The sequence below is a fragment of the Anas platyrhynchos genome, chromosome 2, assembly GCF_047663525.1.
Source record: "Anas platyrhynchos isolate ZD024472 breed Pekin duck chromosome 2, IASCAAS_PekinDuck_T2T, whole genome shotgun sequence".
Classification (NCBI taxonomy): domain Eukaryota; kingdom Metazoa; phylum Chordata; class Aves; order Anseriformes; family Anatidae; genus Anas; species Anas platyrhynchos.
Window position 1 is genome coordinate 54,482,184 of NC_092588.1, and position 18,988 is coordinate 54,501,171.

General features: G+C 39.7%; 1 protein-coding gene and 1 long non-coding RNA gene across 5 annotated transcripts in view; one reads left to right on the plus strand and one right to left on the minus strand.

The window, feature by feature from the left end:
* MIB1 (MIB E3 ubiquitin protein ligase 1) overlaps positions 1–18,988 on the plus strand; it is a 75,412-nt gene that overhangs the window by 29,939 nt on the left and 26,485 nt on the right. For all 3 annotated transcript variants that reach the window (XM_072034781.1, XM_072034782.1, XM_072034783.1), the window contains exons 9-12: positions 152–285; positions 1,312–1,419; positions 3,635–3,832; positions 6,369–6,520. In XM_072034781.1, the coding sequence (XP_071890882.1) occupies positions 152–285; positions 1,312–1,419; positions 3,635–3,832; positions 6,369–6,520 (592 nt within the window). The remainder of the gene's footprint in view (positions 1–151; positions 286–1,311; positions 1,420–3,634; positions 3,833–6,368; positions 6,521–18,988) is intronic.
* On the minus strand, positions 10,965–17,310 carry LOC106015458 (uncharacterized). Of its 2 annotated transcripts, none has more exons than XR_001187516.5 (2): positions 16,508–17,310; positions 10,965–14,872 (listed from the first exon to the last, which is right to left on the minus strand). It is a non-coding gene; the product is annotated as an uncharacterized lncRNA (long non-coding RNA). The 2 variants fall into 2 exon arrangements; XR_005263151.2 differs by lacking the exon at positions 16,508–17,310 and adding an exon at positions 16,219–16,458.

Consider the following 18,988-nt stretch of genomic DNA (forward strand, 5'->3'; position numbering starts at 1 on the left):
TTCCTCGAAACTGAATAGTAAATTAAAGCTGCCATTTTATGGTGGTTTGTATATTACTATGTACATGTCGTTAGGAACAAATTTCACACATTTTTCTGTTCTTGTGTGACTAAAATTGTAATCTTAACTGTGCTTTGTTTAATAATTCCAGAGAGATTGTCCCAACTATTGAAGAAACTGTTTGAAACCCAAGAATCTGGAGATCTCAATGAAGAATTGGTTAAAGCTGCTGCCAACGGAGATGTTGCTAAAGTGGAAGATCTGCTAAAGAGACCAGATGTGGATGTGAGTGTTCAGTTCTGGAGGGGGCTTGTTCTGGGGACCTGTAATATTGAAAAAAGTTGTCCTAGATAACCCTTGCCAGACAGTAGTGTGTCAGCTGGTCCCAGTGTCTCTTCTATTTGTTGTCCTATGAAATGTGCTGGGGGATGTATGAAAATGCTGCTTAGTACCTTTTTTTACTGGTCAAGTTTTGTGTTACATTGTCTGCTGTGAATTAAAATACCTTTAGGCATGTGTTTTCCAGAGTCAGGGCAGAGAGACAAACGCTTGCAATTAGTAAAGGGTCTTGAACTTCTTTTGTTTTGAGATAAAGGGAAGGAGGATTGATTTGGGTGGGTTTTGTGTGTGTTGGTTTTGTTTTATTTTTTTCTTTTTCTAATTCATGAAATAGACCACCTAATGCACTTTGTCAAGTACTTTTTACCAAATTGTCTAATCACATAACAGTGAAAAATCTAAAAGAAAATGTTTAAGAATGTTAGGGCTTCCTTCAGGGAACATGTTTTGAAATCACGAGATATTTTTCTCACTACAACAGAGGTTAAACTCCATCAGTTCTGAGGGGTAATCTGCAGCTCAAGATTATACAAAGCATGGTATTTTGTTCAGATTGACTCCTGTTCTTGACATAAATTAGAAAATGATGATGAGAGGGAGAGAGAGTTGTCGTCGTTCTGAGAACAGAGAACTGGCATCATTCTGAGACCTGTTCTCAAAATCTTGTCTTTACAGTAGCCAAGGGTGATTTTTTTTTTAATCCAACTATCATTAAGGTCTTGATGTTTGAAGTAAATCCCTTTGAGTCTTTCCTTCAATCCAGATAATTCTATAAAAATGATAAGGAGATCTTCTCCTAGGAGATCCTAATGTATGTCAGAAATACAGCTGTCTAAAAATAGTTTTGGTAGCTTTATGTGCTGTGATACGCTGTTGCTTTAAGTTTTCTAAGACACTTGCGTGTATACTGTGTCTCATAGGTACGCATGTGTGTATCTTGCAGATGATCTCAAAGTATTAATATGCTTCCAGGTAAATGGACAATGTGCTGGACACACAGCTATGCAAGCGGCTAGTCAGAATGGCCACGTTGACATTTTGAAGTTGCTTCTGAAACAGAATGTGGATGTAGAAGCAGAGGTAAGTTAAATATTATTAAAATACACTCTTTTTGTCCCCTTAAGTTTTAAACTTTGCTATGTACAGAAATACAAAGTGTGCCAGGTGACAGGCAAACTGCTTTTCTTGTTGGTAGCTAACTATTGAAAAAATTGCAGTGTAATTGGGTGTGTAAGGAAATAAGGTTTTAAAATGGTATATAGCCAGGGTGCAAGGAAATGAATAGGACTATATTTTATACAAATTGCCTTTCTTGGACAGGATCTTAAAAGCATCACGTGTTTAGTACAAGATGTGTAGCTTTGTATTTAAAAGCTGCCATTTAGCGTGTGCATTTCTGTTTTGTGGGGCGGGGGTGAATGGGATGTGGGAGAGATGTGAGATTACTTTTCAGTTTCCTGGTGGCTATGACTTCTACAGCGGATAGGACTCTGACCTTCAGGATATTGATTCTGTGTCTCACTGATACCTTGTGTACACCTGTCTCTTTTCTTCCTCTTTGTTAGCTATTGGGAAATTAATTGCATTTTTTGCTGCCTATGATCAGTATTTCTAAGGCACCAAAATCTTTTAGCAAAATTGTTTCCTTGTTACTAGAACTGATTCCTTATTATACCACTATCTTTTTTAAGTAGGCAAAATGGATCTTAGATTGTTCTAACTTTCACCTGAGGGTTAAATTTTGGCTTCATGGGGAGACAACATCACTTTCATTTAAGTAGTAATTCACTTAATCTTTTCTTGATAGTTTGCACTATCTGTAATGGCTCTATTAATGCTCTGTTAACTCTTTGGAATTACACAGAACTTATTTTGGCTTTCTTGCATTAGGTGAACAGTAAGTTGCAACTGCATTTATTTTAAGAAAATAGCAGCCTATTTGATAGCATTATATCTTTTGAGAAATGTTTTTTTATTATTTTTGTTTTTTTTTTATTTTCTCCATTGGGGAAAAATATGGGAAACATAACTAAGTACATACTGCCTTCTGTAACGTTTTTATCTAGATGTAATTATTGCGGTGATGGTTTTTAAAACAATTTGATCTTGAATTTGCTCTAAGTAATGGGGAATTGCATACATTATTCATTTTTTTTTCCTGTTTGGGTCCTTTTTCTGCTTCCCTGCCTTGCACTGTTCAATGTGTGGGTCAGATAATTCTTTTAAATGTCAGTGAGTGGAAACTCTCTTTTCTTACCATGATTACATTCCCAAACTAGCCTCCTGCTTGACAATATTACAAAGGTTGAATACCCAGTTCTTTAACACCTTTAATTATGTGAAATATAACTCGTATATAGAACTGTGTAAAGCTACTATGGGATTGTAGTGGATGAAGCCTCTTCTTAATTTCCTTTATTTCATTTCAGTAGTAGAGTGCAATAGGCCAGCACACTGCCTGTGGCATTCAGAAGAGGAAGATACTGTCAGGTGCTGCATCTCCAACGTCAGATACTTACCCTGTTCCTTATATACAGTGTTCACTTAAAAGAAAGTTTGAGCAGAGAGTAATACAACTGCCAACTCTCAGTTTAAAATGGAAGGATTTCTTGTTTATTTTTTATTTTTTTAGAATGATTGTTCCTGGGAGAATTTTCTACCAGCAGATTGTAATATTTGCATTTTTAACTGATTTTACCTCTTTTATACTTAGATGTAATGCATTGGCGGTGTAGCCTTTGTTCATTTTGTGGAGCACAAGAAGGATCCGTCAAATTTCTCTTTCTCAGAATATAAATTAAAGCTTAATAGAGTGCTCAGAAACTAATAGTGGGCCCAGGCATTGTTTGGGTAACAGAAAAACAACTTTCTATGCTTGGGCTCTTAGCATTATATTAACATACATTTTAGGCCTTAGAAGATGCTGCAGAGCTGCTCTGTTAAGGCCAGAGCAAAACTTTAGTCTGTTTACTTCACTGTCATGGTCTGTGGCATGGAAGCAATGGATAAAAATCCTTTCTTTGCCTGCTTTGCACAGCGTATTTATTCATGGTGACATTTTCTGGGGATGTCCTTATACTGCTAGATAGAATGTGTATATTTTTATACAGAGATTCTTCATTCTCTACTGTTTGTATTTTGATCAATTTTTTAATTATTTCAGTATTTGAAAAGCATTGAGGTTATTTAACTTTCTTTGAAGAAATTGAGAATGTATAATGGTTCAGTATAAATTCATCATCTTGTTGAAAGGAAATGTGGAGCATGCTGGATCAAAATAATGTTTCTGCTTTAGGACAAAGATGGAGACAGGGCTGTTCATCACGCAGCCTTTGGTGACGAGGGTGCTGTGATCGAGGTTTTGCACCGAGGCAGTGCGGATTTGAATGCTCGCAACAAACGGAGGCAGACTCCACTTCATATTGCTGTCAACAAAGGTCATCTACAAGTTGTGAAGACTCTGTTGGACTTTGGCTGCCATCCTAGTCTCCAGGTAATGTAAATGTTGACATGGATTCACTTCTTAGGTATTTAATTTTGGTTTGCTCTGTGTGGATGCTGTGTATAGGTGATAGAAGAATTATAGAGAATAGGATTGAAAGGAACAGATCTCATGAAGTTATCTGTCCCAGCATCTCCCCTAACATGATGAACTGTAATAAAAATAACTCTTACATTAGTTTATTTTCTTGACACCTAGATATAGGCACCTGACTTATTCAAACCAGTTTGTGTGAATTGATATTTTCACAGCCTGTAGTTATCTGTAATTGTTAACTTTTTCTCCTGTTTAATTCCTCCTTTATTTAATCTGCAGCTGTTTGCTCCTTCTGCAAGCCACAGCTTGGCATTTTTTTAGCTGGTGATACTGTGGAATGTTTCATTAAAAAACAAAACAAAACAACGTTCTTTAAGAATTGACCTATCGTTGTTAAAACTGTTTGGCCAAATTCTCTTTTAAATTCAGGCTTTTATCTAAAAAGCTGTGATGCATAGGGCCTCCAGTACCAGAATTACACAGGGAGTGAGTTTTATCCATAATTAATGTGGCGGAAGCTGCAGCATATGAGTGCAGCCTCCCGTTGAGAAGGTAGAGGAGAAACCAGCTGTCAAATAAGCAGGCATCCACGTTCTGCAGGAGCTGAACGCAGCCGCCTTGTGAATGCAGTGCATTAGTAGAAGAAATCAGAAAGGTGAAGTTTGAAGAGGTTTGCAACAGAAAGAAAAAGTTGTAATGTCCCGGGAAAATCAAGATACATTGTAATGACACGTTAATTCTCTTGTTTTTGCCATAATGTCAAAAAGGATTTTTGAAACTGTATATCCATGTAACAAAAGATGAGCAAACGTTCTTAAAATTAGCAAATAAAGTGATTGTTCATCTGCTTTCACCTGGCTTTGCAGGCACTCGCTTGATCTGGCTGAGGGATGAGCAGTGTCAGCTATCCAGCCCCTATTTTAGTATTTGTTGAACATCAGATCAATAAGGAGTCTGTTGGGTTGAGTCCCGTAAAGGGTGGCTGTGTCTATCACATAATGATGGATGAGGTATGGATAGCCAATGTGGGTATCTCGAGTTTGAATTATAGAAGTGTGTTTGGTCTGAAAAGCTCAGTAGAATAGTTCCATGAAAATCCACCTGGAAAATACAGTTGTCTCTGAAAATACTGAACTTTCAGATCATGCATGTATGCAGAGCAACTCTCGTGCAACTGTGAGCTGGTGATTGATTTTGGTGGATAAGAGCACAGGAGGGGCAGACTGAGGCATGACTGGAATTTAACCGGCCAGCTCTCTACTATTTAACCCAATTCACTGTGTAAACAAAAAATGTATATTAGCCTACAAACAGTAAATTCAGGAAATAGGATCAATTAAAGTGAATAAAAGCTGCATGGTTTAATTTTGGCAAACTGGTTGACACTGGTTCAAGTGTTTCTATTATTTGGCACTTCTTGTTTGGCAGCTGGTGATTCTCACTGTAAAGTTGGTAAAGATTTGCTTGCATGCTGCAGTGTATTGCTAAAATGTTCAGTTCCTGTGTTTATCAGTTACCAGCTGAGTCAGTGTCAGTGACAAAAGCCTTCCTGACTTATATGGCATTAGAATTTTACTGGAAGCATAAATCTGGAGAGTTTGCCTATAGAAGCAAATAAGCATAAATGGATGTGTTCCCTCTCTGTTAGTCATGGGGCATTCCTTTTCAGTTCTACCATTTGAGTCCTTGAATAAATAATGCACAAATTACTTCTAGGAATAAAAAGCATTTTCCCTTATTTGGGATATTTGAAAAATACAATGACAAGCTAAAAATATGAGTTATTTGCCTTCAATTATGCAGTGAAATACTTTCACGTACCTTGTGTAATGTAATCTGGTATTTGCCATAACAAGTTTAAAAGCTTAATATTGCTCATGACATTGGCCTTTGCTTTGTGGAAAATGATGTGCTTCAGTTAAAATAGCAGATGTGCCTAAATTTCTTACTTGGACTACATTTTGGTTTCTGTTCTGCTTATGCTTTTATTTCGTAGTGTCTTTTTTGGTATCGCCTTTTCCATGGTTAATTGCTAGTTCGATCTTGGCCATCATCCCTCAAAATTCCCAGCCTTCCCCCGCCTGGCTAGTCTCCTCTGTTGGGTTAGTCTTTGTTGCTGCCCTGTTATTCAGAAATTGTAACTTGGGCATCAGCTCAATTGGGATGTGAGGCACAGGGAAGCTGATGCTTACACCGGTGTCCTCAGTTCTGTCAGATGGAAGGCATACTCCAACTGTGGAGTACCGGGAGCTGGGTAACCACAGAAGACTGGGAGCCCAGGACTGGGATTACTGGGGTTACCTACTGAAGGGTTTGCAAAACCAGAGCAGGATCGGAAGCAGCTTGCTCTGAACTCGGCAATATAGCTCCACTTTTAGGCGTGAAGAGCTGTTGTGTGTTTCTGTAGTGAGTTTTCCTAGTGATATCTAAATGTCTCTTCTCTTTAACGTGGATGCATGCAAAAACTGATCCAAGTTGTTTCTGGCTTCAGGATTCTGAAGGCGACACTCCCCTTCACGACGCGATAAGTAAGAAGCGGGATGACATCCTGGCCGTGCTGCTAGAGGCTGGAGCAGACGTTACCATCACCAACAACAACGGGTTTAATGCTCTGCACCATGCCGCGCTGCGAGGAAACCCCAGGTAAAGATCTGGTTTTAAAGGTTATTTTGTCATTGTTCGTGAAAGGAAGGCAAGTGCTTGGGAGTGTAGAATCATGGTGTTCCTTCAACAGGTCCTTAAGCCTGCATGTAGTTGTATTTCTTAGATGTTGATGTTGCTTAGGTAGGAATTCTTTCTAATAGTTGAGTAGCCATGATTAGAATGAAACTGATTGTCTTAGGTCTTGAAAAGGTGTTTAGATGCAGAGCTTAGGGATATGGTTTAGTGGAGGACTGGTTAGTGTTAGGTCAGAGGTTGGACTTGGTGATCTTGGAAGTCTCTTCCAACCTAGATGATTCTGTGATTCTGCTTGCTCGTCCACTCAGTTTAGTGCTGTGAAGTGTCTCCAGATGTGTGGGAAACTTCACGTGGTGGCTGTAGAATTTTTGCAAATACAAGTTTGGACAAGTGAAAAGCTCTTAAGTAGGATCTTAAGAAAGCATTTGTAAAAATGTTCTTCTCAAATATTGGAATTGGGAAAGGGATTTGAGTTTTTAGAAATACCTGAGTAATTTTTAAAGACACCGTGTGGTTATAAAGTCATCTTAGGGTTCTTGTATTAAATTGCATTTGACAGTATAAGACACATTTAATTTTGTTTCATTGAAAGCACCTACAGAAGAAATTCCTTATTTCAGGTTTTATATAGCTTCTCATTCTGAAAAGGTTAGTTTCAAAGCATAATTAGTTTTGTGCTAGCTGCATGCTGTACCTCTACATTGAATCTTCAGTTAAGGTAGTTTTCAAAAATGATTACATAAACCTTGTGGAAAAATTGCTGTTTGCCTGTCACATTGTGGATAAATGTTTTTTTTTTCAAGGCTGTCATTCTGAAAAGAGTTCAGTAATATGTTGTTGTATGGTGGAGAATTGGGTGTGCTTTGCATGAAGAAAGGTGTATGTTTACTTGTTTAACTTCACTATATTCTGCTGCTTTGCATTTGAGAGAAGATGGAGAAATAGGAGGTGTTTATCTTAGATGGGAACGAAATCTGGGTTAGTCTCTTAGTACGTAACTGTCACGACTGATGGCTAAAAAATAAATGGAACTATTTATGTGTGTATAGGAATGGAATCACACTTCAAGTTAAAAGCAGTGGTTGGAGTTGTTGATCGGGACAATAGATGTATTTACAGTTTCCTCTAGGGTCTGTAAAAGGTCTATAAGAGAGCATTTTAAGGATGTGGTTAAGGGAGCATGGGTTTGGTGTTCAGAAGGTGGCTCTTTCAAGTCTGAACTGATAACTTACTTGTTTAATGTGAATTCTCCATATTTATGTAACAGCCTTAACCAGGAGTGCTGGTTGCTGTCTCCAGTTACCTAGATTGAATATTCTGTAGTTTTCTGTTTTGTGTTGCCTTCCCTAGGCTCCTGTAACAGTTGGCTTGTGTGAAAGTACCAATATGAGATGCAGGGAAAGCGTATGAAAAAGCATTTCTTTATAGGGATGCTGCAGATTTTTCTGTGGGTGAATGTTTTAGAGGCTGCGGGCTTTCTCTTTGATGAAAGGATCGAAATTGTGGTTTGAATCAGTTCAGTTGGACAGCTGGCAGAATGTGAGGCAGAATGTGAGGCATAGCACAGTTTTTCTCCAAATCCTCTATCCTTTACAAAAGTTTATACTGGAACAATAAGAAAATGTTTCCAGTATTAGTGCTTTGAACCCTGTGTAGGTAACTCCCATACGTGAGTTTTCACTAGCATCTGGACAGGTTAAACAGTTAGATATCTACTTTTTTGGTTGCAGCTGTATCTGAGCACTTCTGAAACAGGTAGAACAGAGAGAATTTTGTCCCCATTGTGGAAGTTGTTGTTTCTTTTGTTGACAGAATTAGATGTTTTACACATCAGCCTGGGAAGAAATTAATGGAAATAAAAATGAAAGAAACAGATTGTGGAAAATTTTCACTGTCTTTTGCTTCCCTCCCCTCCCCCAAATCATTACTTGATTCCTTTTATTTACAAGTTAAGCTCCGTTTCCTTTCAGACTTTAATGATGGCCATTTATCTCATTATGTTGATTATGTAGTTCTCCCACTGGCCTCTTTCTGAATGAAAACAAACATGTTTTTTATATTTGCCACCTTGTCTTTCTGATCTGATACAGAATGATAGATGCTACCAATCTGTTAAATGCACTGGGCACGGAATGTTTAAAGCACTGTTAAAAATAACACTCTGAAGTTTAGTTTGTAACTGGTATGGGTCACAAGCAGTACATATTATATTCTGCTCAAAACCTTACTTAGGGACCTGTCTTCCCTAAACTAAGCTTTCTTACTCCACCTACGCTGGAGTTTCTTTGTGGCTTCAGGCTGTGGTGCCTTATATGGAATGCACTGCACTAAATTCCCCTTAAGGTCAAATATATAAATATATAAATAATTGTTATTCGTATGAAAATTAAACATATATTCATGCATTTATATGTGCATATGCATTATATACATTCACAAAAACAATATACTTAATGTGTATGTAAGCATTGATAAAGGCCACATTCATATTCCTGGTTATTGATAATAAAGTGTGTGTGTGAGTGCTTGAACTCACACACACACAGAAGTGAAATAAATTTCTGCAGATTTTTTTACAGTCGATATCACGTAGCTATTTGGGACCAATTCCATCTTCAGAGCAAAACCTATTTTAGTTCTTGAGCTCTGAACTGTGCTGACAGTAGAGAGATAAGCCTCCAAGCAGGAAAAAAAAAAAAAATCAAAACAGACAAACTGTTGAGGAGAGCACTTGAAAATTTCTCATTTTTCAGGTGAAAAAACTTTCATTCTAATATTTGTCTGCTATTCAAATGTTAAATATTAAGAGAAAAATAGCATTATTTTTTTTTCAAAATGCCTTTTTTTTTTTTTTCTCAGCAGTTAATCCACAATAGTTTTGCAGTGTTTTCCAACAGTAAATGTATAGTGTGTTTTGGAGAACCCCCTATTCTAAGCGAAATATTTCTCCTTTCAATGATTTGCTGCTGTCCATACCTTTTGAATTGGTACAGAAACAACTTCTTTTTTTGTGGTGAAGTATGATGATGAAAGTATAATTCAGGTTATGCTCTAGGTAGATCTGAACTTGTTCATGGAGATAGAGATAAAAACAGATTTGAACTGACATACAGGGAAGTTAAAATTTTATTTCATACATAATTTTTAACTGAATCAGTCATATTAAAAGTGCATTTATTTTGGACCTTTTTCAAAGTACTGCGAACCTCAAAGCTTGTCAGACTGCCTCTTCAGTGTTAATGAGATTTTTCAGACAGAAAAGAGGAGAGGAAAATGTGAGAATGATGTACAGATTGGGTATATTTCCCATGTTTTCAACTTCAGGATATGTTTGATCTATTCACATACCTGTGACTGCAGAATTTTCATCTGAAGACACGACTGTGAAGCGTGGGCATATTTTCTACCCGTTGCCCCAGTTAGCTGTAGATTTGCATTGTATCTTGTGAAGAGAGCTTTATTCACACTGCAGTTAGCATCTGAAATAGTGGCTGCTTTTTGAGCTGACCCCAGTTTGCACATATGTGCCACTAGTTCTTCAGACCAATGCGTTCTGATACGTTTTAGGTCAAAAAAATTAAAATATTGGGGTAAGATGCAGATTTACAGTGCTGTTCAGTAGCAAGGAGTATATACATCACGTTTAAGTTCATAAACTTTAATAAGCAAATAGGAGGTGGTGTTTCAAAATGGAATTGCATTTTCCCCATGGCTGTTGAATTACTTTTCATAGATCTGTCCTTGGTTTTAGACTTGCAGATGGTTGGAACTGGTTGGCAGTGGGATTTTTTTGGCTGCAGTGATCTGTGAGAGATGGGATGTGTCAGCTGTTGTAAGAGTGTTTCAGGACTTCTGTGCACTATAGCCATGGAAGTCCTCAAAGAGACAAGTTCTGAGGTAATCGAAGAGCTGTTAAATTCTTTTCTAAAACAGTAAAAGTGATCTTTGATTTCATAGTTGCTCTTCAGAAAGTAAGTGAAGTTTAGTTGAAGCTGAATGTTTAAAAAAAAAAGAAAAGCATGCTCTTAAAACCTCTTACTGAAGCATTATGTCAGAAATGCTTTGAAAGAAAACTTTTGTTCAGATTGGTTTGGAGAAGGAATATAATCTCCACGGGCAGACCTATAATTAGATAGCACATTAGCCTGTAGCTGTTGAGGTCAGTGACAAATTTGTTATCTTTAAATAGTAAATAACGTGCCCAGCATGTACAAGATGACAAATACAGCTCCTACCCTGAGGAGTTTCTTCCCTTGTATGATTTAAAAAACGAACAAAAACCAACCCACAACTCCACAAAGTAGTAGGCCTGCTGTATACTACAAATACGGCCCATATTTTGATAATTTTTTTGGTCAGTTCTGTTAAAATGGCAACAGACTTGAGAAAAAATACAGGAGACAATAAATGATTGGAAAATCTGTTTATTTTGGTGTTTGCCTATCTTCATAAAAGTTATGAGATCAATTTTCACTGAATATGGACAGGATATTAAAGACCAGTAGCTGTTTATTTATAGACACCACCTTGAAATCGTGGAATACAGAACTTACTTTTTATTACCTTCTGTCTTCAAAGTACCAGGAATAATCAAACTCCTCTGCAGAGAGGGCTGCATAATTGCTCTGAAGAGGCTTAGTGTCCGGGTTTAAAAACACGAGAAGTCCTGTAGTGATCAATGCATAGCTACAGCTGGTTGAAGGGGACCAAATCCATTGAAGAGGTGATTTGGTTCCATTTTACCAGCTTTAGCAAAGCATTGGAGTGCAGGAAAGTTATAATTCAACACAACATTTCTAAGGCCCTTTAGCCTAGACAGACTGCTTACGGAGAACATGGGGCTTTCTCCTGCGTTATATGTTTTGTTTCTAGCCACTGCAAATTTAAATTCTGTGATTAATTTGGAGAGGGCAACATGGTAAGCTATGTACCAGCAAGGACTGTACGGTACACGACTGTGTTTATTTCTCGAGGCTCTTTTGGAGGAGTCTCAAGTCAAATTACACTTGCAGTTTAAGCTGTTTTCCATCTCCAGTGACTAAACTCTAGAGCACTGACCAGAAACAGCGTGCTTACAGGCTCTGCTCTCTGCTCCCGTAGGCTTCCTTTGCCTCTCGATGTTAAACTGTACTGGAGAGGAGGTTTTGTTTTCCCACCTCCCTACCCCCCTTGGTTTTCTGGCAGGTTACCTTTTGCAGCTGCTCCAGGGCTGTGGCTGGTTAGCACAAGTGTAAATGTCAAGTGCTTTCAATTCCACCACTATATCTCTGGTTAGTATTAACTTTTTAGGAATGATTATATAATATAGCAGGGCAGATTTTTTTTTAACTGTTGATCAAATACATAAGCATGTTTAATGCCAGCAAAACGCAGTTTTTAAAAGAATTATCTGGCACTGTGTCTGGTTTTTGCTCAACTAAGGCTCCTGCATACATTTGTGCATGCTTACATAGCTTTTTTTTTTTTTTTTTTAAACGTTGTGTGCCGAGTTCTTTATGAGCTTTGACTGCAGTGGGAAATAGGAGGCAACGTGAGTTCAAGCTATTCCCTAATGACTATATCAAGTATAGTCTGCATCTGCTTGTTGCAGAGCCCGATACTGGTGAGAAGATTTATGTAAATGTATTCCCCACACCATGGATCCTAATAGAAGCGTAGCAGGTGTGTCGCTTGGACTTAAGCATTAAAGACGGCTATAAAATGAGTTTCTATTTTTACCAGTTATACAGGAACTGTTTTACAGATACAGCTGCTCAAGTGCACTTTTGGATGGCAATACAGTTGCATGTACTGGCCATATCGGGACAAAAAACGGCCCTGGAAAAAAAGCCGTGTAGCATTTGATAATGTCAGCATCTGTTATCCCTGTCAGTCACACAGTTGAAATGTTTGAGTTACAACTGTGTCAGCAGATGCCCAAAGTTCAGCGTGTGCTCGGTTAAAATTGAACAGCTGATCTAAGTGATGGATGTGACATTTCAGAGTGACTGGGTATGTATTCTTAGAGACATGCTAACGTGGACCAGCAGGAAGCAATGTGGATGTGTAATTTTAACTTCTGTAGCGCTGGGAACTGTCATTTTGTTTCGGAATCGCATTGCGATGGTACACAAAGAAGCAGCGAAAGAACACAACATGACGACTTGTTACCAAAAACTTGTCAAAATAAATTGAAGCTGTTAAAAAGTTGGATTGCATAGAGGAGGCCAAATCAATTGGTGGCGAGGACAGGAACTCCTCAGCAAAATGCGTAAATGCGTAGCAGTTAACCTCTCTGTAAACCTGCTGGTAATACCAAATTGCTTCTAGGAGCCTGGTCGAGTTCAGTAGCGTCACTGCACTTAGAAAAGACACTACAGTTTGATTTGTTTCCCACTGTAACCCAGTTTTTAATTTAGATGTTAAGATGCCATTGCCTTTGTGCCGAAATATCTGCTTATAAAAGAAATAGCTTTCAAAGAAATTTAGCATTTTACTTAGGCAAATGGTTCTGATAAGAGAATGTTCGTTCTTGTGTACGTGTTATTCTGTAGTTTCAGGTAACAAAAATAGCAGGCTATGTATAATAGCTATTTGAGAATTTATGTGAGTATTTAAAAATAAGGTTCTCCATCTAAAAATGGCGCCTATTTCTTTTTTTTTTTTCTGTTATTTTTCCTCCTCCCGGACTTTTCAGTAAGCACATGGGTAGAGTTAGGACATTTAATCTGGGACAAACGTGTCTACTTTGCATGCATGTATCATGTAACTGTTTTTAGAAGGCTGCTATTATGAATAGGAATTGCTGGACTGATGAGCTGGGAGCTTTCCTCATATTTTCCTTACTTCTGAATTTTATAATGAGCATCATAGGGATGGTATGTTTAAATTAATACTGCTTTTGGAGCTCGAAACTGCTGAAGGACTTTTTCCCATGCTTTGATATTTCTCACAGAGGTCTTACAATTTCCTAGGTGCTCTAAAATCATATTTCCTTGGCCAATTTTCTTTTATCTAGCGTTACAGTAAATTCAGTTCATCTGAAAACAGTATTCAAGGGGACTTAACTTCTAACTGTTAGTTGTCATTTGTGTTTTCATTTAGGAATCTGTCAATAGCTTTAATCTGCTGACTGGGAACTGTGGCCTAGAAATCTCTGTATTGTCACTTTCTGTGCATAAACCTGACAGAGCAGTTTGTGTCGCAGAGCTCGGTGAGCATGCTGAATGCTGCTTTGGAGAAAATTCTAACTTAAGTGTCACGTATTAAATGGTAGATGCTAGCATACTCGGTAATTCTGATGATGATCCTTTTCTCGAAATCACGGGCTGAATTTCTGAGCTGGTTCTGCTCGTGTCCTAATTGCAGCCTGTAGGTGAAATGCCCTGTGGTTGATGTAAATTTAAAGCCTGCTATCTTAAGCACACAGAACTTGCTGTGATTAACCAAATAATGGCTTGTTGTGATTACCAAAACAATACATTTTGGTAATCAGTTTGGCTTTTAAGGTTTGCTTAGGGTCTTTTGAATGAGGTGTACTGGTAATTGTAATTTTTGCTGCTATGCTGCGATCTTAATTAGTATGTTTTAATTGTTTCCAGCCTCCTTTTGAGTTTTTGTGTGTACAGCTAACGTTCTGCTTATAACCCACAAGCAACTTTTCCTACCCACGTTTGCAGTCACCTAATTTAAGGCTTTGTGATTTGGTACTAACAAGTCCATGTTATTTTGGCAATACCAGCTGACCCCTTAGCAAGTTAATTTGTCACATGAATGTCATTCAAACAAGGGGGAAGCCTGTTTCTTCCAACAGCTGTTTAGTTTCCTCTTACGGGTTGTTCCGTGCCTGCCAAAAATACATACTTCTTTACATTCCATAGCATTGTATGTTCATATGGGTACATAAAGAAGTATGTGCTCCGAGCAGGTACACGCAGGGGTGCTCAACTACCCGTCAGATGAACCTGGAAAGCATTTTGCTTCCTACTAGTGCTGTCATTAGGTAAAATTCAGGCTGGTACTTCTTTGAAAGAACAATGTTACGAGTAACTGAGGGTAGAAATCCAAACTTAATACTCTAACTGAACTTGACAATGCAATTTACCTGCACAGAGGCTTAAAGCTGGTTAAAGTTCATTGCTCTGTGGTGGCACGGGCAGTAGGAGTGCTTATCCAGAGTTTGCAGCCTCTTGATGTTCATTCTGAGCAACCAAGTCTGAATGGAGAGTTGGATCTCTGGTAGCTTTGCAAAGTGTTTTCTTGGGATTCATAGTTGTATTCCACCATAAAAACTGCAGTTTCCTCTCAGATCTTCTCACAGACTCCCATGCTGGTATCCTAAAGGGAAGTACAGACTTATTTAACACAAGAGTTATGAACTTTTTTACCCTCCCCAGCCCCATTTCCATGCATTTATACATCCCATACAGTATTCTGCAAACTCTTTGCAGGCTTCTGCTTATTTCCGTTGTAGTTCAGAGTGGTTTTTAAAGTGTAATTGCACGTGCCAGTGGTGATCCTGCTTATCGCAAAGATGATGACATTGAATTAAGAAAACAACCTCTAGCTGCTGTGACAGGATTCGGATTGTTGGGCCAAAGGTCAGATGTGAAAGCCAATATCTACTCAACACTTCTGCAGGCACTTTTCTGCATTTTTTTCCCTAAATTGGCACTCACCTGCTTCAGTTAAAATCTTGTCCATACTTGAAATATTTATGAAAATAATAATAATAAAAAAAAACTATGAAAAAGCCCAAACCACACAAACTAACAAAACCCAAATTTGTGCCTGTTGTGTCAGCCTGCGTGCTGTGGTTTGGAGTGATAGTTAACTCTTTGATGTGTGGTGGGGGTTTGACTTCTAAAGGGCTGTCACATACAGCTTGTGGTTGCTTAATTTCTGTTTCAGGAGTTTGTTGGGGTGACAGTAAAGATTAAGCTTTGTCTGTGCAGCTTCAGAAGGTAAATTTAAAGTGAGCTTTTCGATTAGTAAACGTGGTAGCCGTAAGGCAAGACGAGAGCAGGGGAAGGAGGAATTTCTGCAGCTCCTGACAAAAACCTAGTGCAGCTGATGGAGAGCAAATCAGCGTGTAGCAGGAGCCAGCCCAGCACCACAAGGAGAAACAGCAATGCAGCATCGGAGTTACAGCGCTCGCCTTCTGGGGCTTTAAGTAGGTTGTCTTCATATACATCTCTGATAAAGCACCTTGACATTTTTCCTTACATCTCCTTCAGCACTCAGCATTGCCCCACCATGCTGTTAGCTTTTTTTTTTCTTTTGGTACAGTTGATAACCCTTTAGTTGTGTCCTGCGTAGGAAAATAATGCATCTCAGTGAAGCTAGCGGTCACTGTTTATGAAGCAGTTAATGGCATCGCAGTGTTTGAGGTTATCTTCTTCAGCAAGAATTCTGCCTGTCGGACGAGTTGGGCTTTTTCTGCTACGGATTTTGGCCGAACGTTGCTTTCTTTCAGCCTGCTCTTCACACTACAAACGCTTGATACTCCACCACACTCAAACTGCTCCCAGCGCGGAGGGATTATTAATGCAACAATTACAAAAAAAAAAAAAAAAAAAAAAGACCGAAAACATTCTAGCAGCGAAGTTAGACATGCAGCAAGTCACAGGCATCCTGGCAACGTGCAGAGAGCAATGCAGGTCTGCTGAGGCTGTGTGATTTACCTGAGAGCTTAGTGTCTGGCATGCGGCGCTGGCAGAGAGGCAGCGGGTGGGTGACCTAGCGGCACACCGGCAGCTGCCATCTGGTCCCAGTGCCTCATCTGGTCCCAGTGCCACCACCACCACCTCGCCTGGTCCTGAGGCGCTGACTCAGCTCTTGGTGAGAGGGCAGGGGGCGAGTTTTGGGGCGGGTGCTGCCTCATCTCCTTAAATGCATAAAACTTAACCCCCACCCCCCCCCCCAAACCCCTCCCAAAATCGTAATTAAGGGGAAATAAGGGTGTGGAGGCACCTGCTTGGGGTGTCTGAGGTGGAGGCTGCCGTCCCGAGGTGGTGATACCTGAGGTCTGCGGGGCTGAGGGCTTAAGAGTCCGGTGCTGGGAAGCCGGGGGGGGGAGGTGAGACTTGAGGAGGGGAATCGCAGGCAAAGGAGAAAAAATTAAAAAAAAAAAAAAAGGAAAAAAATGGAAAAATAATAAAAGGGAAAAAATAATAAAGGAAAAAAATAATAAAGGAAAAATAATAAAGGAAAAAATAATAAAAGTGAAAAAAATAAAGGAAAAAAAGGGAAAAAAAAGAAAAAAAGGAAAAAAAAAAGGGGGAAAAAAGGAAAACAAGGGGAAAAAAAAAAGGAAAAAAAGGGGGAAAAAAAAAAAGAAGAAATAAGAGAAGCCCCAGAAGTTGGGAGTCACTTGAGGAAAAAAAAATAAAAAAAATAATTAAAAAAAAAATAAAAAAATACGAAGCGCCTCCCTCCCTCCCCCCCTCCCTCCCCGGCGGGTCCCCGCGGCCCCTCAGCCCCGCGGGCCTTTATAGGCGGGCGGGCGGGCAGCGGGACCCCGCGCGGCCGGGCCGGCGGCTGCCCGCGGCCGGCTCTTCCCTGACCATATTTAGTCAACCCGCGCCGAGGTGAGGTGCGCCCGGGCCCCGCCGCGCTCGGCCGATCGATTGAGCGGCCTGGCGGGGCGCACGCGGGGACGGAGTGGGGGGGTGACCGTTACGGACGGTACATTTCAAATCCCCTCACTGACGAGGCGGCCGTTTCGTCCTGCTGCCCCCCCCCCCCCCGCCAAAGTTTACCTTTTGTAAAAATAAATAAATAAATGAATAAATAATGTAGTTGGCATACATTGACATAAAGCCCTGTTAAAGCACCAAGTTTTACACACGTTGTCAATAACCTCTGAAGCGGCTTCAATTAGCCGTGTAATCTCTAACAGCTGAATAAACCGCAAATGATTATCCAGAGGAGTTCTCTTCAGCTCATTTCATGGTTGCCGTTAGATGTACTGATTTCTTTTTAACACAAAAAAGTCTGTTTTGTGTTTTAAAGCAAGTTTTCGGGACCCATGTCAGCGTTGCGGCACGGTTCGTCATGAATGCCGTGTGGGGAATCGTGAATTGAGAGTGGCTGTGTAATGGGCATGTAGCATTGATTCACTGACATGGCTTTTTATGGTACAGTGCATGCTTCTTTCAGTGAGAACTGTTCTGAATGATAGCCGCTCAGCCAAGCTGTCAACGTTTTGGCAGCAGCTCCCGAAAATCCTGCAAAACTGGATAGCAGTAGCAGGGAAGCCTGCAATGAAGAAACGCAGTCTTGTGCGTTAAAGGAAGCTGCCTCTGAGCTGGTGGGAAGGAGGCTGCAGCCACGGAACATCTTACAAGAATTTCCCACTGGAGGCATATGAATGCTTTGCTGCATTTTAAGGTGTCCTGTCCATAAGACCATCCTTCCATCCCGCTGTCCAGTAAGTTAGTGAGGTTTGGGAGAGAGGGAGGTGTGATCTCTGACTTGCACAGGCAGAAGAAGCTGAGTATTAGTTACCAGCCCTCTGATGCTTCATGGAAAGAAGTAATACAAGTTTCTGTTTTGCATAGAGGTTGGTTGTTTTGTTGGTCCTACTTGATTCCCAGTAGGAATAAAGCGTTTTAAAAGCAACCAAAAACATACCAGGCATCTCATTTATACAAGATACTGTCTTAGCCCCCAAATATTTTACAGATGAACTTCAGAAGAAAGCCTTGCTGGTGTTTGACAGCAAATGAAGTGGGAAAAGATTTGAAAACAGAACTGCTGAGACTAAGTGCTCTTGCAAATATTAGGATGAGTGCTATTTTTCATAGCATATAAAATTACTGCATTAATTTCTTTATTTTCTCTTAGAGATGAGGTGTTAAAGAAATAGCAACAGTAATGTTTCTGAAGCATACTCACTTCCCGATGCATCTGTTAAAGTACGTGAAAGTATTATTTTAGTTTGGTTTAGAGCTGTGGAGTTGGCAGTGTCCTTATTTCCTTATGGAAGGCAAGGACGTAAAATGTAAGCTGGGTTGGCTAAGGCTGTTCCCTGTTCAGTGACCAGAACCACTTTGGAGACAGGCTGGCTATATTTAGAGTGGGGCCTGGGGCCAGAAGATGCAGTTATACTTTGTGGTGGTTACTTTGTACACTATGAATTAGGGGAGAAAAGTGACCAGTTTGGTGTGAAGAGGGTGAAACTGAGGCTTTATCTAGTGTGCTCTGCGGGATTGGGAGAACATGAGGAGATGCTTCAGAAGTTCAACATTGTTAGTCCCAGTAGCGCAGAGGAAGGAGTGCATGTTCTTACTGATACAGTAGGCTACCTCAGGGACTCTTACTTCTGCTCACTGGAGTGAACCATGCCACAGCCGCAGCTTTTGGTTGTTTTATAGGGAACTCATTGGCTTATGCTAGGACAGAGCTCAGGAGTGAATTGTGTTTATGCCATGTGGATGTGCAAGGTAACCA